Source organism: Anguilla rostrata, chromosome 6, assembly GCF_018555375.3.
Source record: "Anguilla rostrata isolate EN2019 chromosome 6, ASM1855537v3, whole genome shotgun sequence".
Lineage (NCBI taxonomy): Eukaryota > Metazoa > Chordata > Actinopteri > Anguilliformes > Anguillidae > Anguilla > Anguilla rostrata.
Genome location: NC_057938.1, coordinates 13,272,202 through 13,293,771, shown reverse-complemented (window position 1 = coordinate 13,293,771; position 21,570 = coordinate 13,272,202). Strand labels below are relative to the sequence as shown.

The 21,570-nt window shown below is 38.9% G+C and overlaps 1 protein-coding gene across 1 annotated transcript; it reads right to left on the bottom strand.

The window, feature by feature from the left end:
* Positions 1 to 537: 537 nt before the first annotated feature.
* LOC135256587 (regulator of G-protein signaling 4-like) lies at positions 538 to 5,395 on the bottom strand. Its single transcript, XM_064338511.1, has 5 exons — positions 5,234 to 5,395; positions 4,705 to 4,809; positions 4,328 to 4,389; positions 1,985 to 2,151; positions 538 to 1,828 (listed from the first exon to the last, which is right to left on the bottom strand). Exons 1-5 carry the CDS (start codon positions 5,275 to 5,277, stop codon positions 1,607 to 1,609), a joined length of 600 nt encoding a protein of 199 aa, XP_064194581.1. The 5' UTR covers positions 5,278 to 5,395; the 3' UTR covers positions 538 to 1,606.
* Positions 5,396 to 21,570: the final 16,175 nt, after the last annotated feature.

The window sequence follows — 21,570 nt, the reverse complement described above, 5'->3', positions numbered from 1 at the left end:
GTAACTAACCATTAATCAAAACAGCGGTAATCAGGTTCTCTTCATTAATTCATTTCCCCTATGCCTTTCAGTAACCCACAATCTTTGGTCTCTTTTTGATTAATTTGGTTTTGTTCTGGCGCTTGTTTAAATTGCATACTTTTGACTTTTCCACACTATATCATTTAGCAATAGCAAAATTACACAGCTTTCTCTGTCTTATATTTGCAGCACTGAATTCGCTTAGGATGTTCATGGGACTTCGCAAAAGCAAACCAAATGACTGTAGCAATTTAAACACCCACCTATGGATGACCTGTTAAACCACAATGAACTGATCAGAAATCACAATGACAGAAGTCATTTTCAGGCAAAACCTACATCAATCCAAATGCACTCTTTAACCTGCTAACGTGCTCAAGAGAAAGTAAACATTAAACACCATTTCCCAAATGTTCCTGGTGTTAAACAAGGGTACAAAACATTCACATTGCATTTCATGTGCATGAAATTCCTCCATGCTTTGAAACAGCTTAATGGAAAAATACAGAGTCGTGGTCGTTTCTAGATAGTTTATTTTTAATGGGAGATGGCCCATAGCACCTGCGCTCCACATTCTAGGGTCTCTTACCAAGGTCACCAAGTGTATTTACAATATATCAGTTTAGTATCACAACTGACAGCCAACACAGTTAAGAGAGAAAGAACAACTGTCATAATCTCTTTCATGTGAAGAAAGAAACCTTGATAAATTTGTAACATACAGCATACATGTCATACTGCCTAAAATGCTATACAGATAAGCCTACTTTAAATAAGAAGCATTGTCAATGGCGTGGACCACGAAAGTGCCATGTGCACATAATTCAAAGAAAGTACAGTATGTCATAATTACATTGTTTCATTGTTAGAATTACAGAAATAGAGGAGTGCAAAAGATAATTGAGTATTGTTTTGAGGTGCACAACCAAACATGCATGTAAAAGGTAACCATGTAAAACATTCGAAGGTATACATGTAAAAACTGCTACTGATTATACCCATCATTGATGCTATACAATCTGGTACCTGAGCTGTGGCTTGTAAGCACACAGGGAACAATACAAAGTAAACTAAGCTGTCCAAGCTGTCCTCTTAGAAACACAAACACATGACAAATACAACTAAACATCCATTTCCAACTGCTTGTTTAGTTTTATGCAAGTTAGATTCTGAACCTCTTTTGTGCAGATGGTTCCTTTGAAGGTTGAAATTCTGAGTACTTTGAGCCCTTTGTTTGGGGCCAAAATGGTAAGGTACAGGAACAGAACAGTCCCTGTCCATTCATTAAATGCAAGTTGAAGTTGTGTAAAAACACTCTCAATAGCAGATCTGTGTGGTGCAGCCCTCACAGAAAATTACTGGTCACTCCGGCAACGGTGTAGGAATTTCCCTCAAACCGCAACCCCTCTGCAAAGTTCAGATCCTCCCATTGTCTGTCATGGGATTCCCTGTCACTGCGATTAATGAACTCCTCATCCAGACTGGTCTCATTAATTGGCATGCCCTTTATTAAGTTGCCTGACGGTGTAGTGACCCTATGTCTGCGGCATTGGTGGTTGGTGGCCCGTGGGGATACAGAGGGTGTCTACGCAGTGAGCAAGATGGAGATGCTTTGCTTGGTGCTCTCTGCCATGATGCAGTGGGAGTCTTGGACAAGGTCCAGGAACAGCCTTGATTTGAGGAAGCGTCTGTAGGAGTCTTTCTCCATCAGCCGGAAGATCATCCTCTGGGCCTCCTCAAAGCAGGACATGCTGACATCCACCATGTTCTTTCCAGTCTTCTCCCTTGTAGCAGAGTCCAGATTTACCTAAAGGTGTCATGAGGAAGGCAAAGTTAAAGCTTTAATCTGACTGAATCAAATGGCTCCTCAAAGGATTTACATTTCATATACTTGATTAAATACATGTGAATGAAGAAGTTTAAATTTGTTGTTGTTGTTGTTGTTGTCATTGTTATATTATACCTGTTTGGGGGACTCAGCATCCACATACACAGAGTAGATCTCCTTTGCTTTGTTGGCCAGCTTTTTCTTGGAAGTCATTCTCCTGTACTCCTCACATTCCATCCAGAACTCGATGTTCTCTTGGCTGAATTCAGACTTCAAGAAACTTGAAAAAGTCTTTAATCCAGCTGAAAGGGGTGAAACTTAGGTTAGCTCCCCTGGTAGAAAATGAGCACATGTCTACATTAATATGCTCTAGCTAAATGAAACATCTTGACTGTCATAATACTCTGATATGTTTCTACTGAGGTTATTTTGCTTGAATCTGATGTTTAATAAATCATCTCTGCATTCCCAGCCCCTCTGCCGGTGAAGAAAAGCTGAATGACAAATGGAAAGGAAGGGTTTTGGTCGAGAGAGCGTTATACATGATTTTCTGTTGTCAGGAACGGGAGTGAGTGCTAGGAACAGTGGCAGGGAGCCGTGGAATTTGCTGGACTTTCAAGGAGGGTCATTGCACTCGAACAGCATCCCCACATGGATGACGCTCGAGCAGCTGCCAGATCAAATCTGGGCTTTGGGATCGGGGGAAGGGGTGCTCCTGGGCCACCCAGTGATGCATGTGGACACGTCCCGCACGTCCGGTCCCCTTTGAGATTTATCATGAGCGTCACAAGACAAGTCTCCAAAGGGACTCAGTCGCTAAGGACAGCAGATGCACTGAGGTCAGGTCTTAACTGAGTGTACAAAATTTGCATCTTAAAAATAGTTTATTTTTAATTTTAAAAGTTTACTTTTTAATTTTTTAAATTAATGATGTTAACAATTGAATTATTAATTAAAGTATCAGTTTTAAAATCACGTTTTAAATTGAGTAAAAATTTTAAGTTATCAAAGGAAAAATGTAAGCATGATGTTTATAACATTTTGGTTCACGTTTTAAAGAGTAAATGACGTGAAAATGTGAAGATGCAAATGACTGAATGTGACCTATTTTTTAGTTTGCATTTACATGTGAAAATGTTAAATTCACTTGTGAAATTGTGAAATCAGTGCACTGATTGAATTACATTTCAATGTATTTTAGCTTGTCTGTTATTTTATTAATTATGGTGGATGAGGTGAAACAAGACTGAGTGTTCTTGTTAATATTTTGCCATGTCTACTCTATGTGTAGTCAGCTTCTGGTGTTCCCACAAGGCAAAGGTGAAGATGCTGTACTACATAATTAACTGGTAAGTAAGTGGGATCATTGACCTATTTTTTGGAAGCTAAAATACCACTGAGTTGAACAAATGGTAGCTTTATAGCTTAGAGTGGCCCCGCTTGTAGCAAAATAGAGAAAAGAGAAAACCAAGGCACTAATCTCTATGGTGGCTAATATACATTCCCTGGGTGGTGGATACATGTCCCCTTAGCGGCTAATGCTATAGCTGGGCGGCTTACAACATATTTTCTGGACTTCTGTCAAAATGTCCTACCATAGCCTACCCGTCATGTCTACTCATCTTTGCTACCCTATCTGAAATGCTACCACAAGTAAACTGTGCAACTTTAGTAGCCAAATAAGTCAGTAGGCCTTGGCGCTTTACAAAAAATGCTTCTTAGCTAATTACATTATTATTATTAATTCATCTGACAACAGTCTCAAAAACATTTTGGTTTCCCAGCGACTTCCTAGCCAAATATATTCCTTTCCTGTAATTGCAACTCTCTTGACCACAAGGTAAGTACAACGCTGCCAACAGAAAACTACCATTCATGTTCTATACAAATATTATTAATAGTGACACATTTCCCCTGGAACAATAAGCAGCATGTTGTGATGTAATTAGCCTATCAGGATATCCTATCATTGGTGTTTTATCGAAAATATCAATTCAAACAAATTACCTCCATAAAGTGCAAAAAACAGCAAGATTGTGCTGCCCTATTGCTTGAAATAGGTATACATGAATAAGGCCAATATATGGATAACAATAACTGATAACAATGCTGGTTTCATATAATATGCTTGAAGTAAGGTTGAATTAACACTAAAAAATTAAATCACACTAATAACGGAAAAGATTCAAGATTCAAAGATTCAAAAGCTGTCCAAAAACCAGGTAGCATGAATTTATGACCATGCTGCTAAACACGAGAACAATGCCGTGCATGTGATGTGTGCATGTGCAATACCCTTGGTAGGTCAACTAGATGGGTACTGAATGTAAAAGTACTGAATTAAACAGCATCCAGAGGATAACAAGGACTTTTTTTCTACCTGACTAGGTACAGGGTGTTCTATGAATAAAGGTACCTAACAAAGTAAATAAACAGTGATAATAGCCACCTTAGTTGGTCATTCCTATATGTACCCACCTTCATCATTAATCAGCATGTCCAGAGATTCACCCCACTTATAGATCTCGACCATGTCAGCACTGTCAACACAAAACATTATTCATACATTATTTAGAGAACAAATCGAACAAATATTCATTTGTGTACATGTGTGGTGCATTCAAACACTGGGAATTGAAATAGGAGATTGTACATGCATCTGAAAAAATAAGACATAAGAGCATAAGAATGTATGGTGATGAGAACAGGCAGTTCAACCCTTCTCATAATTTGATGATTGACCCAGTATTTAATTAAGTATAATCTCATTTCCCAAAGGGAGCGCAAGCAGAATGTGTTGGGTTTAAAGTAGAAACATATAACGCAGGTTATTTTTATTTCCGCAGTGCGTTCACCTCTTTGCTTCGGGGGCCATTGTCTGTGCCCTGTTCTTGGTATTGAGGCCACCCTTGTCTGGCTTTTGTAACCGGTTTCCAATCCAGTGTTTCATGTCTTTGGCACTGAGATAGAGAAGGCACATTAGCACGTTACAACACCTACCATCGCTGTGTCTCCATTATGATTATTAAACAAGTGTACAATGTCCAGTATCAGTTATGCATTTACGTGTCAAAATACGTGTCACACATTTTGACCTAAATTATATGTTTTATACTAGTGAAGAGCTGCTCTAAAAAATTAATGGCATATTACCATTGTGAAAATATAACATCAGGGTGAATAACTGATACCATTAATTGTAATAGTGCTATGATAAATATTTAGCTATAATATCAAGCGGCCAATAATAAATAATTTCCAATAATAATTCATATTATAATAATCTGTGCTTGACACTGTATTTCATATTGTACATTAAATGTATGTATTTGTTTAAGGTTACTTTTACAACTTCAGACAATTAAAGAAAAATATTCTCCATACCTTTTCAAGCATGTTGCCGGCAAAGCTGCTAATCCCTTACACATGTTGCCTGTCTAGGTTCAGTTCCAGCGGAGAGAAAGTCTGTGTGAGTCCCGTCTGCTCTAGAGTTGAGTTCAGTGTGGCTGCGAGCTCATCGCCCTTCCCTCTTCCTCCCGCGGCTTTATTGAACAGGAGCGCTCCAAGCACAACAGTCAGCCGGCCAATGATGTCACAGACCAACACGCACATACGCCATTGCTCCAAGCCAGGAAAACTACTGGGAGTATGGAAATTCACACACAGTACTGTAAGGACAGTGCCATGTACCATAGACAGACGACAGACACAGACTTGTTTTATGTATATGTTAACTTGTTATATATATATATATATATACATATGTTCTGAAGACAGCGCTTATTATTTTAAACCATGTGAGAGAAAACTAATCCTCAAAAACTTACTCCACTGACCTGTTGAGCAATGAGCACATTCTGTTCGAAAAGAAGCCCTGCGTAGTACAGAAAACTTGTTTTGGTTGTTGTTGTGCATACAGTACATATGTAATATACACATTTACACAAAAAAATTGTACATTTCATTTTTTCATAAGCTTCCTATTCATAATTTTATTCTCATAACGTTTTAGATTTGGATAGGCAAGGGGTGACATTACTTGGTTGCAGGTGTGCCATCTTGAAGAGTTTGTGCAAATTTAGCAGTCTTTATTTTGTCTTTTGCGTTTTAATTAGTAAACATTGTAAACATGCTCCAAAGTCCTGTGTAACCTGAGAGTAGATGTTTATCTGTTTACAAAAAATTTCTCCGCCTTGCAATGTAAACACAAATCACTGTTTTCAGTAAACCTGGTGGAGTGCAACATGATTAGGTGCACACTTAAAATGACCCCCTGTCTTTCCCAGTGTCATTTAACATGGGGCTAAAACCTGCAACTGTGCCCTTTGAGCATTACCTTTGCCTTATATTTGACCCACGGTCATGGCCCTTGCATCATCCTTGATCTGGTTTTACATGATCTGCAGTAGGTTTTAAGTATCGACTCTTGACTGATGAAGATTATGTAGGTTCAAAGAGATGGTTTATAGACAAATCAGTAGGAGAAATGGGACAGCTTGCAGCTGCCTTCTTGTGTTTCTGTTTTTCATCAAGTCTCCTGAAGCACATAGCATCAAAAATCAATCCATCCAGGGTACAGTATCTGTAGAAAAATGTGTGCTAATCAAGTAATCAAAAAAATCTTTAGAATAATGTGAGTGCTGTCCTTTTAATTTTTAAATAGCTGTGGAAAAACACACTCAGCTCAGCTTCTGCAAATTAGCTTTTCATTAATGCGTTTTTGTTTTACTCTGAAACCCTGTCCACCTTTGTTTGCGATTACTCTGCAGCTAATCTCCCGATCAGTTGATTTGGCATTGTCTAAACACTGTTAGAGTGAGTGCACCTGTTTTCACAGAACCTTTTAAAACATCATGGTGCAGACTGCTTACATTGAGCAGTATGCGAAGAATGAAAAAAGCTAAATGTAATTTTACAGAGTACCAATTAAATGAGGCGTTTAACAGGCCAGTCTTCTTTATGCAACATTGCATATGAAAATACAAAAAAATAACATAACATTTGAGTATATTGTGATTTAAAGGTGAGGACAAAATCTCTCTAGGGCCCTGGTGAAAGAAAAGATAAAGAGAATCCCTTGCTACCTTTCAAATAGCATATTACTTTACTGGACGCTTTCAGGGTCTTTACCGTTTGTAGCATATCTAGGTGTTACTACAATTTATGTTGCCACTATAAATTATCATATTTCAGTCAGACAATTCACGATTTGAATTAAGCAATATTTATTGAATACTGATATCTGTGGTCATGCGTCTGCTGTGAGAACTGTCAGATTGGAATTCAAGGGGATTTTTAATGTCACACTTCACTGCATAGGTGCACATCACAATCGTCATCACTCAGGTGTCTGAAACAGCTTACTTAAATTGATACAGCTTACTTAAAATGGCACATCACTCTTATGCTGCCCAGATTCATGTAATCATAAATAAATTTGTAAAATATGAATGCCTGACCACTGATTGCCTCTTTATAAGAGCGGTATTAATCCTGTCATCCAGTCTTACTTTAAAAACCTGTTTTTTTTTTAAGTGAGCAACGCTTGCTCGCAGGTGCACTGTGCTACGTGACCAGCCTACGGCGATGATGGTCGATAGTCTGCTTGAGCAGATGAAATAGAAGCAAATGGGTTTCATTCTTTGATGCCAGCCAATCATGGGCTTGCTTTTGGCCTGAACTCCAACACACGGTAACAAGATGTTTTTTCACCTTTACTTTCCTTTCAGATCAAATCAAAATTCTTCATGATTCATTTAAATGTATTACACATAAGCATCATCATGGCAACAAATTATTACACGGAAACTTACTTGCAGCTCACATATGGTTTGATTTAAGAACTGGAACTAGTCCATCTAGTCCACTGGCAGAATATCTGATAGAATGAACATAAGCAGCATTTGCCAGTTAAGGAGAGTGCTGTGGTATTCTTCCAACACCAAATGAAAACAGTGAAACCAGTTCTAACTGATTTCTTCAGTCCAAACTCATGAAGTATTGCCCTAATGGAACTTGTCCACGATTACACTGGCCATTCAATTTAGGGTGAAGAAAGAACAAAATTCCATGTTTAAGCCTTACAGACAGATTTCTGTTTGAAGCAGTTTGAAGCGGACTGACCAGAAGCCTCAAGCAAATTTGAATGTCCTTTTTTGTCAAGGTGGGTGCTTCATGTGTATACTTGAAGCACCCACACATACAAATGGCACACATACAAATATTGCAGCTTTATCAAAGATGATCTGGTCTATTATTAGAATGCTTGTGATGTAAGATCTAACTGCATAGAACGACACTCCAACCTAGAGGTCTTAACCCAAGAGCACAAGCGTATTACTGGTAATTGTAAGCCCCAGAAATGCATTACCTCAATAAAATATGGATTTGCCAAGGAATGTAAACAAATTTCTGGAATATGCCCTGCATGCTGCTAGTAGCTGCACAGTCATTTCTGCTTGTTGGCCCAGTCTCAACTCATCCTTGTGTTTATTGCAACAAGCTGTTTTTTGGAAAGGGCACAATATGTTTATTCATTTTCGTAAGCAAGAAGAATTTTAATAGCAAATATCACTGTTCTCTCCTGATGCTTAGAACATGTCTGGCTCTTCTGTGTTGGATGAAACAACAACTTCTCAACCTACAAATTTTGCTTCCTGGAACATTATTAAGTTTTTATCATTGTTTTTTCCTCATGAAAAATATGGGATTGTGGAAATTACATTTGACATTTTATGGCACACAAAAATGTATTTTTTTTTCACAAAGAACATGTGGTTGAGGGAAAGTAATGTTACATTTGACATTTTCTGGCACATAGAAATGATGATAAATGACTTCTTCACAGATATGTTTGCTCTGTGCTGAGTGTTCCGACCCCCTCACCCAGACCAGAAGTAAGTTATTTAGTTTGGAAAATGAATGGATGACGGATTGCAATTTTTAGCTCAGATCAGTTTTCGTTACAACTGAGTTTTACCAAAATACACTACCAGTCCACACTATGAGAAGCTAAATAAAATGTCCTCTGATTTCAGGACAGCTAAGGATCATTGAGTTCTTGAAGAAAATTAAGCACAGTAGATTCAAACAGTGTTATATATAGTTGCAAGAAAACATTGTAACTAAATGTGCTGGAATAATTCATATCCTTTGAGAATATGGATGACACTGCCCTTGTTAACATTGAGTACACAGTGTGCACATGTTCTCTGACCCTTGAAAGTCTGTGTTGAGGTTAACTGCTAAACAAATTATTTTAACACAGCTATTCAGACCTAATTTGTCATAGCTGAGAGATCACAGGATATCCCAGAGGTGAGAGAATTTCAATTCACTTCTGTGAATGTCTAATATTAGACCCTGAGAAAGAATTCATTTGCATAATCCACACAAGGAGGTAAGAATGTCAGTAGGTTTCAGTGTGTCACACTCTCTAAAAATATAAGATTTTTTTTTGTTGTTGCACTGTAACCATTGTGATTCTTGTATCACCGGTGAAATTTTTTGAAGCGAAAAATCTGTGAAAAGTAGGTGAAACCCCTTCTAAGCATTCAGGTGAAAACCTGGCTGCATTTAGTTGAAGTGAAAGTCCTAGTTAAACATTGCTGCATTTGAATATTAAAACCCTGATACATTTGCCTTTTCATTGTCAAGTGACTCTTTTTAATGAATAAAATTAGTCCAAATTAAATAAGTAATTCATTATGGTAACTGATTTTCTTTTTTTCAACAACCCTTAAACTGTTCATTTCCATTTAAACAATGCTAGTCGGTACCACTACTGTGGTCGGGCAAGTGTTGTACAAGTGTAAGGAATCAACCACATGATCTTGGTTACTTTCTTGCCTTTCCATTGATGGACACAAGGAATAATGAGAAGAGTATTTCTTCTTCTTTTGTACTGTTATCCGAAATGTGTATCAATCATCAAAGAAATGACCTAGCATGCAGGCAAGTGCATATCATCTATTGGCACTCGACTGTATTCATGAGAATGTAAAGCCTTCCATTGTTTATTGTACATGCCAGTGATTTTCAGAACGTATTCCCTTAGGCTATCAAGAGAGAAATGAGAATTGTTGAATTAAAGAAACCTCCAGGTCACATTGACCTAGGTCACACCACAAATTAGCCATCTGGATATGTGCAATAAATAAACTGCATCAAGAGGTCTTGAACCCATGGAATTTGTTTGCATATGTCTCCATAGTTTGAGCAGTCATGATGTGTGGAGGTACAATAAACACGAAAGGGCTACGTGTTGTGCAGCACATGGAGAGATGGATAATCCTCAAGACTTGGCTCAGAGAAAATCAGCCTGGATTACTGGTGCTTAAAGTGTATCTCTCTCTCCTCCACATGGCCATGTTATATTATGCAACATCCGCAGCAATGATTTGTATCTATATCATAACGTTCTTTATCTTTCAGTGATTAGTGATTAGTCTCTTGGCTGAATCTCTAGTGTTTCTCTCTGCTTGGACACATCTTTCTATTGTTTTATTTAATGTTGTATTTTATTTGTGTTTATCTCATGTTTATTATGGGAAGCGCTTTGTGTTGCATTTGATTGTATGAAAAGTGCATAATAATAACGTTTGGTTGATTGATTGATTGATTGATAGAAACAAACACTAGGGGACAGTTGAATATTGTTTCTGTCTTCTAAGCCTTTCACTCAATAGATAAATTGCTGCTAAGTATTAGCTTCATATTTTTCTTATGACTTTTAGGCCTGGATTCAATTTACATTTGTCCTTAACCTTTGCTTGGCAATAAAAGCAAGAGCTATTCATTTATATTATTTATTTATTTAGTCATGGATAGAAACATTGGATGAAATTCAAGTCATAGTCATGTGAAAACCCATATTTGTAAATGGACTGCATTTATATAGAGCTTTTATCCAAAGCGCTTTTACAATTGATGCCTCTCATTCGCCAGAGCAGTTAGGTGTCTTGCTCAAGGACACTTCGACATGCCCAGGGCGGGGTTTGAACCGGCAACCCTCCGACTGCTAGACAATCGGTCTTACCTCCTGAGCTATGTCGCCCCGAATATATATATATATATATATGAATATAAAAGGTGAGGACTATGTTATGTTTTATTTAAATGCAAAATATATTGGATTTAAACGTAAATACATGCATGACTGTGCATATGTATTCCTATAAATTCTTATGAAATGCATTTTTTTGAAATACATGCCTCATATTTTGATTCCTTATTTTTTGATACCTGAAGGCTGGCTGATAGCCGGCATGTCTGCAAAGTTTTGATAAAGAGCATGACATTTCAAGTGCATACAAATGCAGGCTATTTTAATCTCTCCTGCCCTGAAAAACACTTTTCATATCCAAGCTCTACAGATGCGATACCCCAGTTCTCTCCTCTGAGTCAGATGCTTTAAATTGTGTCTGAAAAAAAGGCAAGTAAAATAACACATTTCAACAGGGGTGCAGAAGAATCAAAATGTCCTTATCTCTGGACTGTACATACGTCATATTTCAGAGGAAAAATACTGTTGACATTCTAAATATAGTGCACCCAAAGCATGCTGCCAGTCTGGTCGAATCAGGGTCAGCAAGAGTGAAGAGCTTTGTGAAGACCCATATTTTGACAAAGCCATCGACATGTGCACACAAACAGAATAAACAAACACATAGCACCGAGGAAGGGAAGCTTTGTATTCTTAGCTCATAAACCACAAAATACATCTGAAAACATGAAGGGCATTTTTCATGGATGCACACTCATTAACAGCATATGAAAAGTGTATAGTATGATTTGGTGTTTGATAATGAGAACAGGCTATTTGGCCCTTATTGGTGGTCGCTCGTTTGGTGAAGCTCTCGACAAAGTAACTCTCGTTTAATTTGGCATCTTCAATCCCACCTGAGTTTGAAACCTCTAATTTGCAAACCATGTACAAGCATGCTCACATACGCCCTCTGCTGCCAGCTCAGAAGAGTGAAGACAATCTGCGGTTCTCCAAAACACAAGGTATCAGCCAGCTGCTTCTTTGCACGCCTATCATACGCATGCGCAGACAGCAAGCCATGGGAGTGTGGACAGCCAACAGGCGTCACTCAAGCAATGAACACTGCTATCCCCACCAACAGAATCTCTCCCATACATCCCTCGGACGACACGAAACCACATTCGGCCACAGTCAGCGTTGGCATGGATGGGATTCGACCTGAGACTGTGATGCTCTCTCATGCGCTGCAAGCTGCCTTTTGCCATGTTCGTTACCCAGCAGCCCCAACAAAGTAACTTTTTGGTATGTTTTTAATTTCTTTACCATAAAGCAAAATCCTGTCTTTAAATTCACTTAACATGATCTGTTCCTAATATTGAAAAAAACTGAAAAGACCTGCTGAAAGACAGATATATAGTTAATCACATCTGGACCGGTGGTTTTTTTTCTTCTTCTTCTCTTCCACCATTGCAAATTAATGGGACAAAGGGGTTTTCTAATGTTCTCAGCACATAGGTTTAAAAAGGAATGCTATCCACCTCTCTTTTGGGATAGAATGACCCAATAGCCGGGATCAGTAAAGGTAAACCTAGGGCTGGCCTGTGGCATAAACGCTCTATGCGGTTGTTTAGGGCCACAACCTCTAGGGGGAGCAACACGATCCAATGTTTATCTAAGGTAAATAATGGTATTTTCGTATTTACTTTATTCACCGGAACTCCGGAACTATCGCGGAACTAGCGGTATAAATTGAAAATGGAAGGGCAACAGTCGCTCAACAGACTTGTTCAGGGCCACCAAGTTCCTAGGGCCGGTCCTGGGTAAACCCAGTTTAGCCTGTGATGGTTCTGTCCCCGGCAAACATCCACTTTGTTGTCATGTCCTCCACCACTTTAAATGACCTTGACAAGCCAGTCAGCATGCATTTGCCTGAGTATAAACATAGCCTAGGGCAGCAGGCTGGTGTCCACGTGTATTTGGTAACTTACGTGTATGGGTTTCCCCTACAAGCAAACAGCTGAACCCAGGGCCAGTGTCTGTGGCAGAATTATTTTTCCAGAAGTTATTTTTAATTCTTTAATAGTGGGCAGTAATCCACTGGGTGTTTAATTGTTATAATAAATTGAATGCTGAGTCACAAAAGTTTAGGTATGTGACTGTTTAGTGTGTTGAAATTGTAGCTTCTAGAAATTGTTATATTCAGCGAAACATTAAGAATTGGCACGGAACTGATGCAGACAAAAACTCTGAAATATAATTCACTTTTAGGTCAAACGTAGCTTTCAATGCTTCAGAAGTTACGCACCACGTCTGTTTTGAGATTTGCCTCCGTGAATCACAAACTTAGCCCCAACGGGATACAGCTTTACGGTCATGGCTCAGTGACAAAGCTCTGGGAAGACGTTGTGACTGGATGAAAGACCACGCCCCATTTACAGTAAACATGGAGCAATCGGTTTCTGCCTCATTTACAGTGCCCACGTCACTTTGAGCGTACTACGCAAGTAAAAGCCCTGGTTTACCGCTCTCCTTCCGCCCCGTAATGGCTATACTAGTGAATCAGATGCTTTCCCCTCGCACAATGTTTAATATTTCAATTGTTTACATAGATGCACTCTGCTTTGTTTTTTCACTTACTTTGATCTGCTTGCCTTCCTCAGTGAAAATTTATATTTTAGCAACAACGTATATACGCTATAAGTAATTTCAATCCTTAGCCCGGTGATTACTATTCAGTAAATTGCTACGCAACAATACATTCTCACGTCAACTGACAGTGAGTGCCGTGTATTGCTGTAATCGCAGCTACACCTGCTTTTGGCATTAATTCTACATAAAATGATGGCAAAAATAAAAATCCTAAATTATCATTAATACAGCCTTTTTTTTGGGGGGGGGGGGACATCGATTATTAATAATGAATATGGATTTGTCTTGATGTGAGTGTTTTGTCTGTGGGAAAACTAGTGTAGGGCAATGCTTCCCTCTGGTGGCTGAATGATAAAAACAGATGTTTGGGAAAAGCAACCATTGTGACGCAGGTTGAACGTTGATTTACTCTTCTTTTTAGATGGGGTTAGCACAAGTCTTGGAAAAGGGAACTAAAAAACCCAGGCTTTTGCTCATAAAAATATGCCTATCAAGATTTTCAGAGCATAAAACCCTTTTTAGTTTGAATTTAGCAATGAATATAACGTTCAGATCCCCTGCGATAGATTGGTGACCCGTCCAGGGTGTTTTCCTACCTCTCGTCTAATGCACGCGATCCTGAGCCGGATAAGCAGGTAGAGATCATGGATGGATGGATACAATGTTCAGAAGTGGAAATGAAGGGAGGGAAATTTAGAATTTTCAGTAAAACAGGACTAACAAATAAATAACTGATAGGGGAAATGGGATGGGGGCGGTGGGAGCACAAAATACGCCTGTTGAGCTGTGCATGAAGTGTTCCTCTAAGAGAAGTCTGTTCAGCTCCACTTGAGAAATATGGTTTGATCTTACACGAGAGCCACTTCTCTGGTCGATCGGTTGTCTTTCACAAATTAAATGTAGCCCTCCAGTGCAATGACTGTGCAGCTCAGTTTGTGGTCTGCTGAATGAAGTGAAGCAGCGGTTGATGACCCTAACTCCTGAGGTCACGTATGCCTATCTGTGCCACAGACTTACAAAGGACAAGGCAGCGATGGGAGGGGCCTACAAAGGGGGTCTTCAAATGTGGAGAAAAAGTAAACTGAGCAATGAGGCTGCTTTAATAAAAATGCAAATGTTTAAAAAAAAGTTGATAGAGGGCAGGATTTATTTCCAGACTGTGGACCATGCTGCCATCTGTACTGTGCAGCAAATGCTCTAAATTTAAATGTACCTTGATGATACATTATTTTTTTGGCTGCGTGTACAGATTACTCCACACTATCCCTCATAGCTGAACTATTTTTTTTCCCCAAGTGGGCACTGACAAGAATAATGCTGGTTGACCACAGCTCCTCTGGCTGTCACGGAATCACCCTGGTGTGTTTGTCCGGTCAGCTTGACTGTAAGCAGAATCTCTAAAAATAGCAAGCGGTGAACACAGTTGAAACTTGGTACAACAATGACCTGAAATCATTTAATCTTTGGAGCTGTTTTTGGCTTGTTTTGTGTGGGCAGTGGTGCTACACACCCTCCCATTTCCCCCAAACGTGTCTTTCAATTTTGCCATGTGTGTTTTTATGTTGTATAGAGCTTTCTGAATGCCACTTGCCTACTGTAATTGGGGAAATGGTAATGTGAAACATACATAATGTGAAGTTTTAATGGTGTGAAAGTCATTGTGGAGTTTAAGCAATGTTTTTATCTGCAAACATATGGGACAGAAAATTAAATGGTTCAATTTTCAATGAATGAGAACTTGAAATATTTGCTTCTTGACCCACCTCTTAATATTGCATTTTGGTTCCCCTCCCATCCCCACTCCTGTAACCACTTGTAATATTTCAGCTTATGGTATTTTTATGGTTATATCTTTATGGTTTCATGCTTCTCTTCTTAGGGCTTGTTATGGAAGTAGTCAATGTATTTAGCATTTTTATTTTGGTTTACTTGCACAAGTGTTTTAGTGATGTTGCATCATTAGCTGCTGGTCTGGGAATGTTGTTAGTCAAGTCTGGCACTATTGTACATATTAATCTCATAAAAAACACGTTTTCAACGTACAAAAATGCCAAGTTACTAAAAAGTATTGATATCAAAATGACGCCAAGTTACGATACTACAAACAATATAGGCTATCTTGCCTCACCGAAATGACATAAGATGTATCTCAAAGCAATGCTACCCAATATTTCCTCAGTTCTTTCAAGTCACTTGGCCCTGTGTATAAGCATGCACTACATGAACAGGCCAAATATATGTGTGGATGGCTCTCTCACAGTCAAGATTGATTGAATAGGTGTGTGTATGTCCAATTTGTATTGGTATGTAGGCCTATGTATTTCGCTGCCCAGGCTTTCTGTTGCGTGAATGATAGTATGTTTCTTGGTACAAGTGTGTTCGTGAATGTGATTGTAAGATGCTGCCAGGGAAATGTCCCCATGCGGATAAAGAAGTTCTATATGTATGTATGTACAATATGTGTTTTACATGCAGTATTTATTGTACGTAGCAAATATACAATAACTTGCACATGTACTCAAATTCAGTTCAGAAGCAAGTATAAACATGTTTTCTGGAGAAATGTGCTTCCTGTCGTTGCTCAGCAGCAGTTCTGTACATTAATGAATTTATACATTAATTTCAATGTACAATGTTCAATGTGTTCCATGAGGAAATTCGAAATATTTGTCTCTTTGATCTGACAGAAAGTTTGCATGACATTGTGAAATGGTAAGATTAGAAAACACAGGGCCAAGTGACTTGAAAGAACTGAGGAAATATTGGGTAGCATTGCTTTGAGATACATCTTATGTCATTTCGGTGAGGCAAGATAGCCTATATTGTTTGTAGTATCGTAACTTGGCGTCATTTTGATATCAATACTTTTTAGTAACTTGGCATTTTTGTACGTTGAAAACGTGTTTTTTATGAGATATCAGTTCTTTTTGCAAAGCGTTTTATTACGAGAGTGAGAAATGCGACCCTGCAAGAAACGGTTGTGGATTATGGCTATCGTTGTGTGAATCTGTACAGTCTCATGAGCGTGTACCGTTCAACAGTTTCGGTTTGCTATATATGTAAAACAGTGGCTGTGAGAAAGGATGCAGTGGCGTAAGCGTAAACGCATCAGGAACGCAGATGGAATATGGTATGTACTCACGGATTTGACGTCCATCCAACGAGCCTTGACTGACAAAGTAATCAACACGCCCGTAGAATTCTAACTCCCTAGGTCGCAACTTGGGTAGCCTTCTGTCCTGCTCCGTTGTGTGTTATTTCGTGGAGATGCACTATTAGTGTTTGTAAGGTTTATCCTTCTGTCCTGCTCCATTGTCTGTTATTTCGTGGAGATGCACTTTTAGTGTTTGTAAGGTTTGTAAGGCATTTTGATAGGCTAATCTGCAGGTAGGAATCCTCTTCGCCGTTTTGCTAAACTAGAACCGGAAAACATGATAGTGGAGAATAGGAGCAGACGCATATGTCCCAGCAGGCTTTGCATATGAGAGAATAACAACAGTGTGAGAGAAATTCAAATGAAATTACGAAATTCCGTAGTTGAAACAATATGTTTTTAGCAGAATGGCATGTAGGTGAAGGTTGACATGATCACGGAGTATAGTGCGAAGTAAATGGAGTGACCATGAGCGAGCATATATTCCTTATCAAATTGTATATATAACAGTCGGTATTGAACGTTGGTTGTTGAAGTGGAGGGTCAAATAACATTGCACACATTATTTCCTGTAATGCAATCTATTGCACGAATGTGTTTTTCTCATGTTCAGTGCTAGTAGTTATACTTATGAGTGAATCATAATTTTAAATGTAATGTTTTAATGCGGAGTTGCAGAACGTACATACGTAGTAATTGTGTGTAGCCTATGTGGCTAGATAGAGAACAGGGCAAGGTAACATGAATGTAGAAACGTGGCGTTTGCTGATATTAAGGTTTTGTACGGTAGACAAGTGAAGAAATATAGTTAGTAGAAATGGCACAGTGGTGAACCGGTGTAACTTTTAAATAAAAGGAATACATTTGCGTCATGAAATGCATATGGGTGGCCGTGAGTGAGTGAGGTTTACCAGTCTGTGACTTCGTTAGCTAATGCCATAGCTATGCAATGCGTGAAATATCATTAGCGAACCTGCCGGTGGTTTTAAAGAAGAACACAAGCCAGTAAGCACAGAAGAGCTTCCGTTGAATCCATATGGCTTAGCAATATTGTAGCCGGTCAATAACTGAACGTACAGACGGTAAGTCATAATGCATATATCTTAGCAATATTGTAGCCGGTTAATAACTGAACGGTGAACGGCGGGTAGATATGGTGCAAAAGCAATAATTAAGAAGTAGTAGACAATTATTAGTGAGGGTCGAAGCAAGTTAAAGAAACGTGTTCCAAGCTGGGCTTGAACATACGACCCAGTGTTCCCAAGCCTGTAACCTTACCCACTAGGCCACGGATGTATTAGCTGTACAAACTGCGGAGTTGCAGAATGTAAATAAGTAGTAATTGTTTGTAGCGTATGTGGCTAGATAGAGAACAGAGCGAGGTAACAGGAATGTAGAAATAGAAACGTGGCGTTTGCTGATATGAAAGTTTTGTACGGTAGCCAAGTGAAGAAATATAGTTAATAGAAATGGCACAGTGGTGAACCGGTGTAACTTTTAAATAAAAGGAATACATTTGCGTCATGAAATGCATATGGGTGGCCGTGAGTGAGTGAGGTTTACCAGTCTGTGACTTCGTTAGCTAATGCCATAGCTATGCAATGCGTGAAATATCATTAGCGAACCTGCCGGTGGTTTTAAAGAAGAACACAAGCCAGTAAGCACAGAAGAGCTTCCGTTGAATCCATATGGCTTAGCAATATTGTAGCCGGTCAATAACTGAACGTACAGACGGTAAGTCATAATGCATATATCTTAGCAATATTGTAGCCGGTTAATAACTGAACGGTGAACGGCGGGTAGATATGGTGCAAAAGCAATAATTAAGAAGTAGTAGACAATTATTAGTGAGGGTCGAAGCAAGTTAAAGAAACGTGTTCCAAGCTGGGCTTGAACATACGACCCAGTGTTCCCAAGCCTGTAACCTTACCCACTAGGCCACGGATGGATTAGCTGTTCAACCTGCGGAGTTGCAGAATGTAAATAAGTAGTAATTGTTTGTAGCGTATGTGGCTAGATAGAGAACAGAGCGAGGTAACAGGAATGTAGAAATAGAAACGTGGCGTTTGCTGATATGAAAGTTTTGTACGGTAGCCAAGTGAAGAAATATAGTTAATAGAAATGGCACAGTGGTGAACTGGTGTAACTTTTTAATGAAAGGAATACATTTGCCGTAACTTCGTTAGCTAATGCCATAGCTATGCAATGCGTGAAATATCATTAGCAAACCTGCCGGTGGTTTTAAAGAACACAGGCCAGTAAGCACAGAAGAGCTCCCGTTGAATCCATGTGGCTTAGCAATATTGTAGCCGGTTAATAACTGAACGGTGAACGGCGGGTAAATATGGTGCAAAAGCAATAATTGATAAGTAGGGTAGTAGACAATTATTAGTGAGGGTTGAAGCAGGTTAAAGAAACGTGTTCCAAGCTGGGCTTGAACATACGACCCCATGTTCCCAAGACTGTAACCTTACCCACTAGGCCACAGGCGGACTAACTGTTTGAACGGGAAATGTTTCAGAATAAAAATGTATTGGTATTTTGCGTGTGTATGCGCGTTTTTGATTGGGTTGTGTAGGGCAGATTTGGCCGGTGTCAGTGAAATGTCCAATGGGGAGACATGTTGTTAGTGGGATAGGCGGCAGGAAAAATAAGAATGAGAAGAAGAAGAAGAAAGAGAAGAAGAAGAAGGAGAAAACGCAAAATCCCCTTAGTTTGGGGCTTTATTGTGTGGACATGTGAAGTTGTTTATGAATTCTGTCTGTTGAAATGGGGTCAGAATGTACAGAATTTAATGTTTTTAAGGGCTGAGTGTCTGTGGCTGTTGTGGTTATTTCTGTGGGGAACCCTGAAAAGTGCCAAACTCTCGGTGCTGTATAGGTATGGGGGCATGCCCCCGCCAAGGCGTAACTTGGCGGGATGGCATACCTGCCATCCCAATAAGGTGAATGTACTTATGTTTCTTCTATATTGTCTCCTATATGTTTCTCCTGTAAGTCACACTGGATAAGAGCATCTGATAAATGAATGTAATGATTGTAATGTAGTGTGCTGGAAGATTCACCAAATAGTCGTAAGCAAAGTGTGAACTGCACTGAATTTTGTACCAAATACCTACTGTAACATGTTGCAAGGAAGGCATACTGGGTTTTTCACTGCCGCCTGCTGTTCACTGTATCGGCCAATGAATGAGAAATAGATGGTGTTGAAACATTTTTCAGTTTTTCATCTTTTTCTGGTCATTTTTTTAGTATGAATCCATTTTAAAAAACCATAAATTAGGCCAATCCCGGATAACTGTTGTCCAAGCACTTGGCAAATCCAAATAAAGGGGATTTTGATTGGACTGTGATTTAGTGCCTTCTGTGAACACTGAAAGTTATTTCCTTTACCTGCTTTAACTTTTTTTATGTGATACCATAAATCCTGTGGCTTTCCTGGCAAATCATTAGCTCCACAAAATTCTCTTTCTTGACAAAAGATTTCTTTAAGATTTCATGTAAGTTTTTAGCTTTAGGTACTTGTTTGTCTAACACCCACATGTACAGTATAGTGTAAACTGCTACCCCAGGGATCTGTACAGCAGTGTGGCTAGCCGCTAGGCACTGGTGTTGACGCACAATAGAGTCCAGTGTCATTATGCTGTCTTGACACCATGTGCTTGAAAGGCGGTTGAAGGCTAAAAAGTAAGCTAAAAAGCAGAAAGCTGTCAAAAAGTTCTGAATGTGGACAGCCTGCTTTTCTTTGTGCTCACTTCCTGACTGACTCAACTCAACTGAATCAATTTTTTTTTAAAACAACAACAACAAAAAACACAACTTGACCAAGGAGGTGATCTCTGTTAATTTTGGCTTAAGAGCTTACATCATTGTACAGTCGACTTTTATCAATAGAAGTTGGTGAAAGTATTGCCATACATTTACTACATTATATAACCATACAACATACCATATAACAAATTTTCAAAGGCACATTTCTAGTTTTTAAGCTTTCCTTTTTTGCTATTAATATGATCATGTATGATCACAAACAGAGAGATAACTGTGCTACATTAAAGTACATATAGTAGCACAGTTATCTTCCTGTTTGTGATCATACATGATCATAGCCTTGCAGCCCACAGAGAAGGTGTATGGTTTGTACATACAGTATGTGACAAATCAATAAAATGAAATATTGAATAATCCCTGTCCATAGTTTTTCTAATTTTACAATTTTGTGTTTATGTATGGTTCACTGTGCATGTGTGTTGAATTTCATATCCTTTTATTTCTCTGTGAAATATAGTTATTAGGCAACAGGGAAATTCTTTGTTTCTATGCTGTTGTTCTCTTTATGCCTGCCCTGTAGACCTCTAAACATCTGTAATCCAGGTAACTGTTGCTAGGCAACCTATCATATCCCTATTTCATGGGGAACCAATGAGTTACAACCTAGATGCAAAAACACAATATCAAGTGACCATTTGTGTGTGTGTGTGAGTGTCTGTGTGCGTGTGTGTTAATAGTCCAAGCTACATGGTGCTGGACTACAGCAATGTTCAAGTGTAGAGTAGCCACAAAACCATTATACTATTGGCATGACTATGCTACCTGAAGCAACAAATGCTACGCTTTAGACAATTCTGTGTGGTGTTTCTCATTTAATTAGTAAGTTGTGAAAACAGCTGCTTACATGACCAACATTTAATGAAGCCAGAGGCAAAGTATCTGTATTCCTGTAAACTTAGCAAAGGCTAATTTTTACCTTGACCAGATTAACTTTTGATCCCGGAGGAGTGTCAAACTTCAATCATGGAGGGCTGCAATGTCTGCAGGTATTTGTGGCTTCATTTCAATCAACAACCAATTAAGACCTTGAGAACAAGGTTTGTGGACACTAGCCAATCAATGACTTAAATTAATTACGTGTGCTGATACACACTGCAAGCAC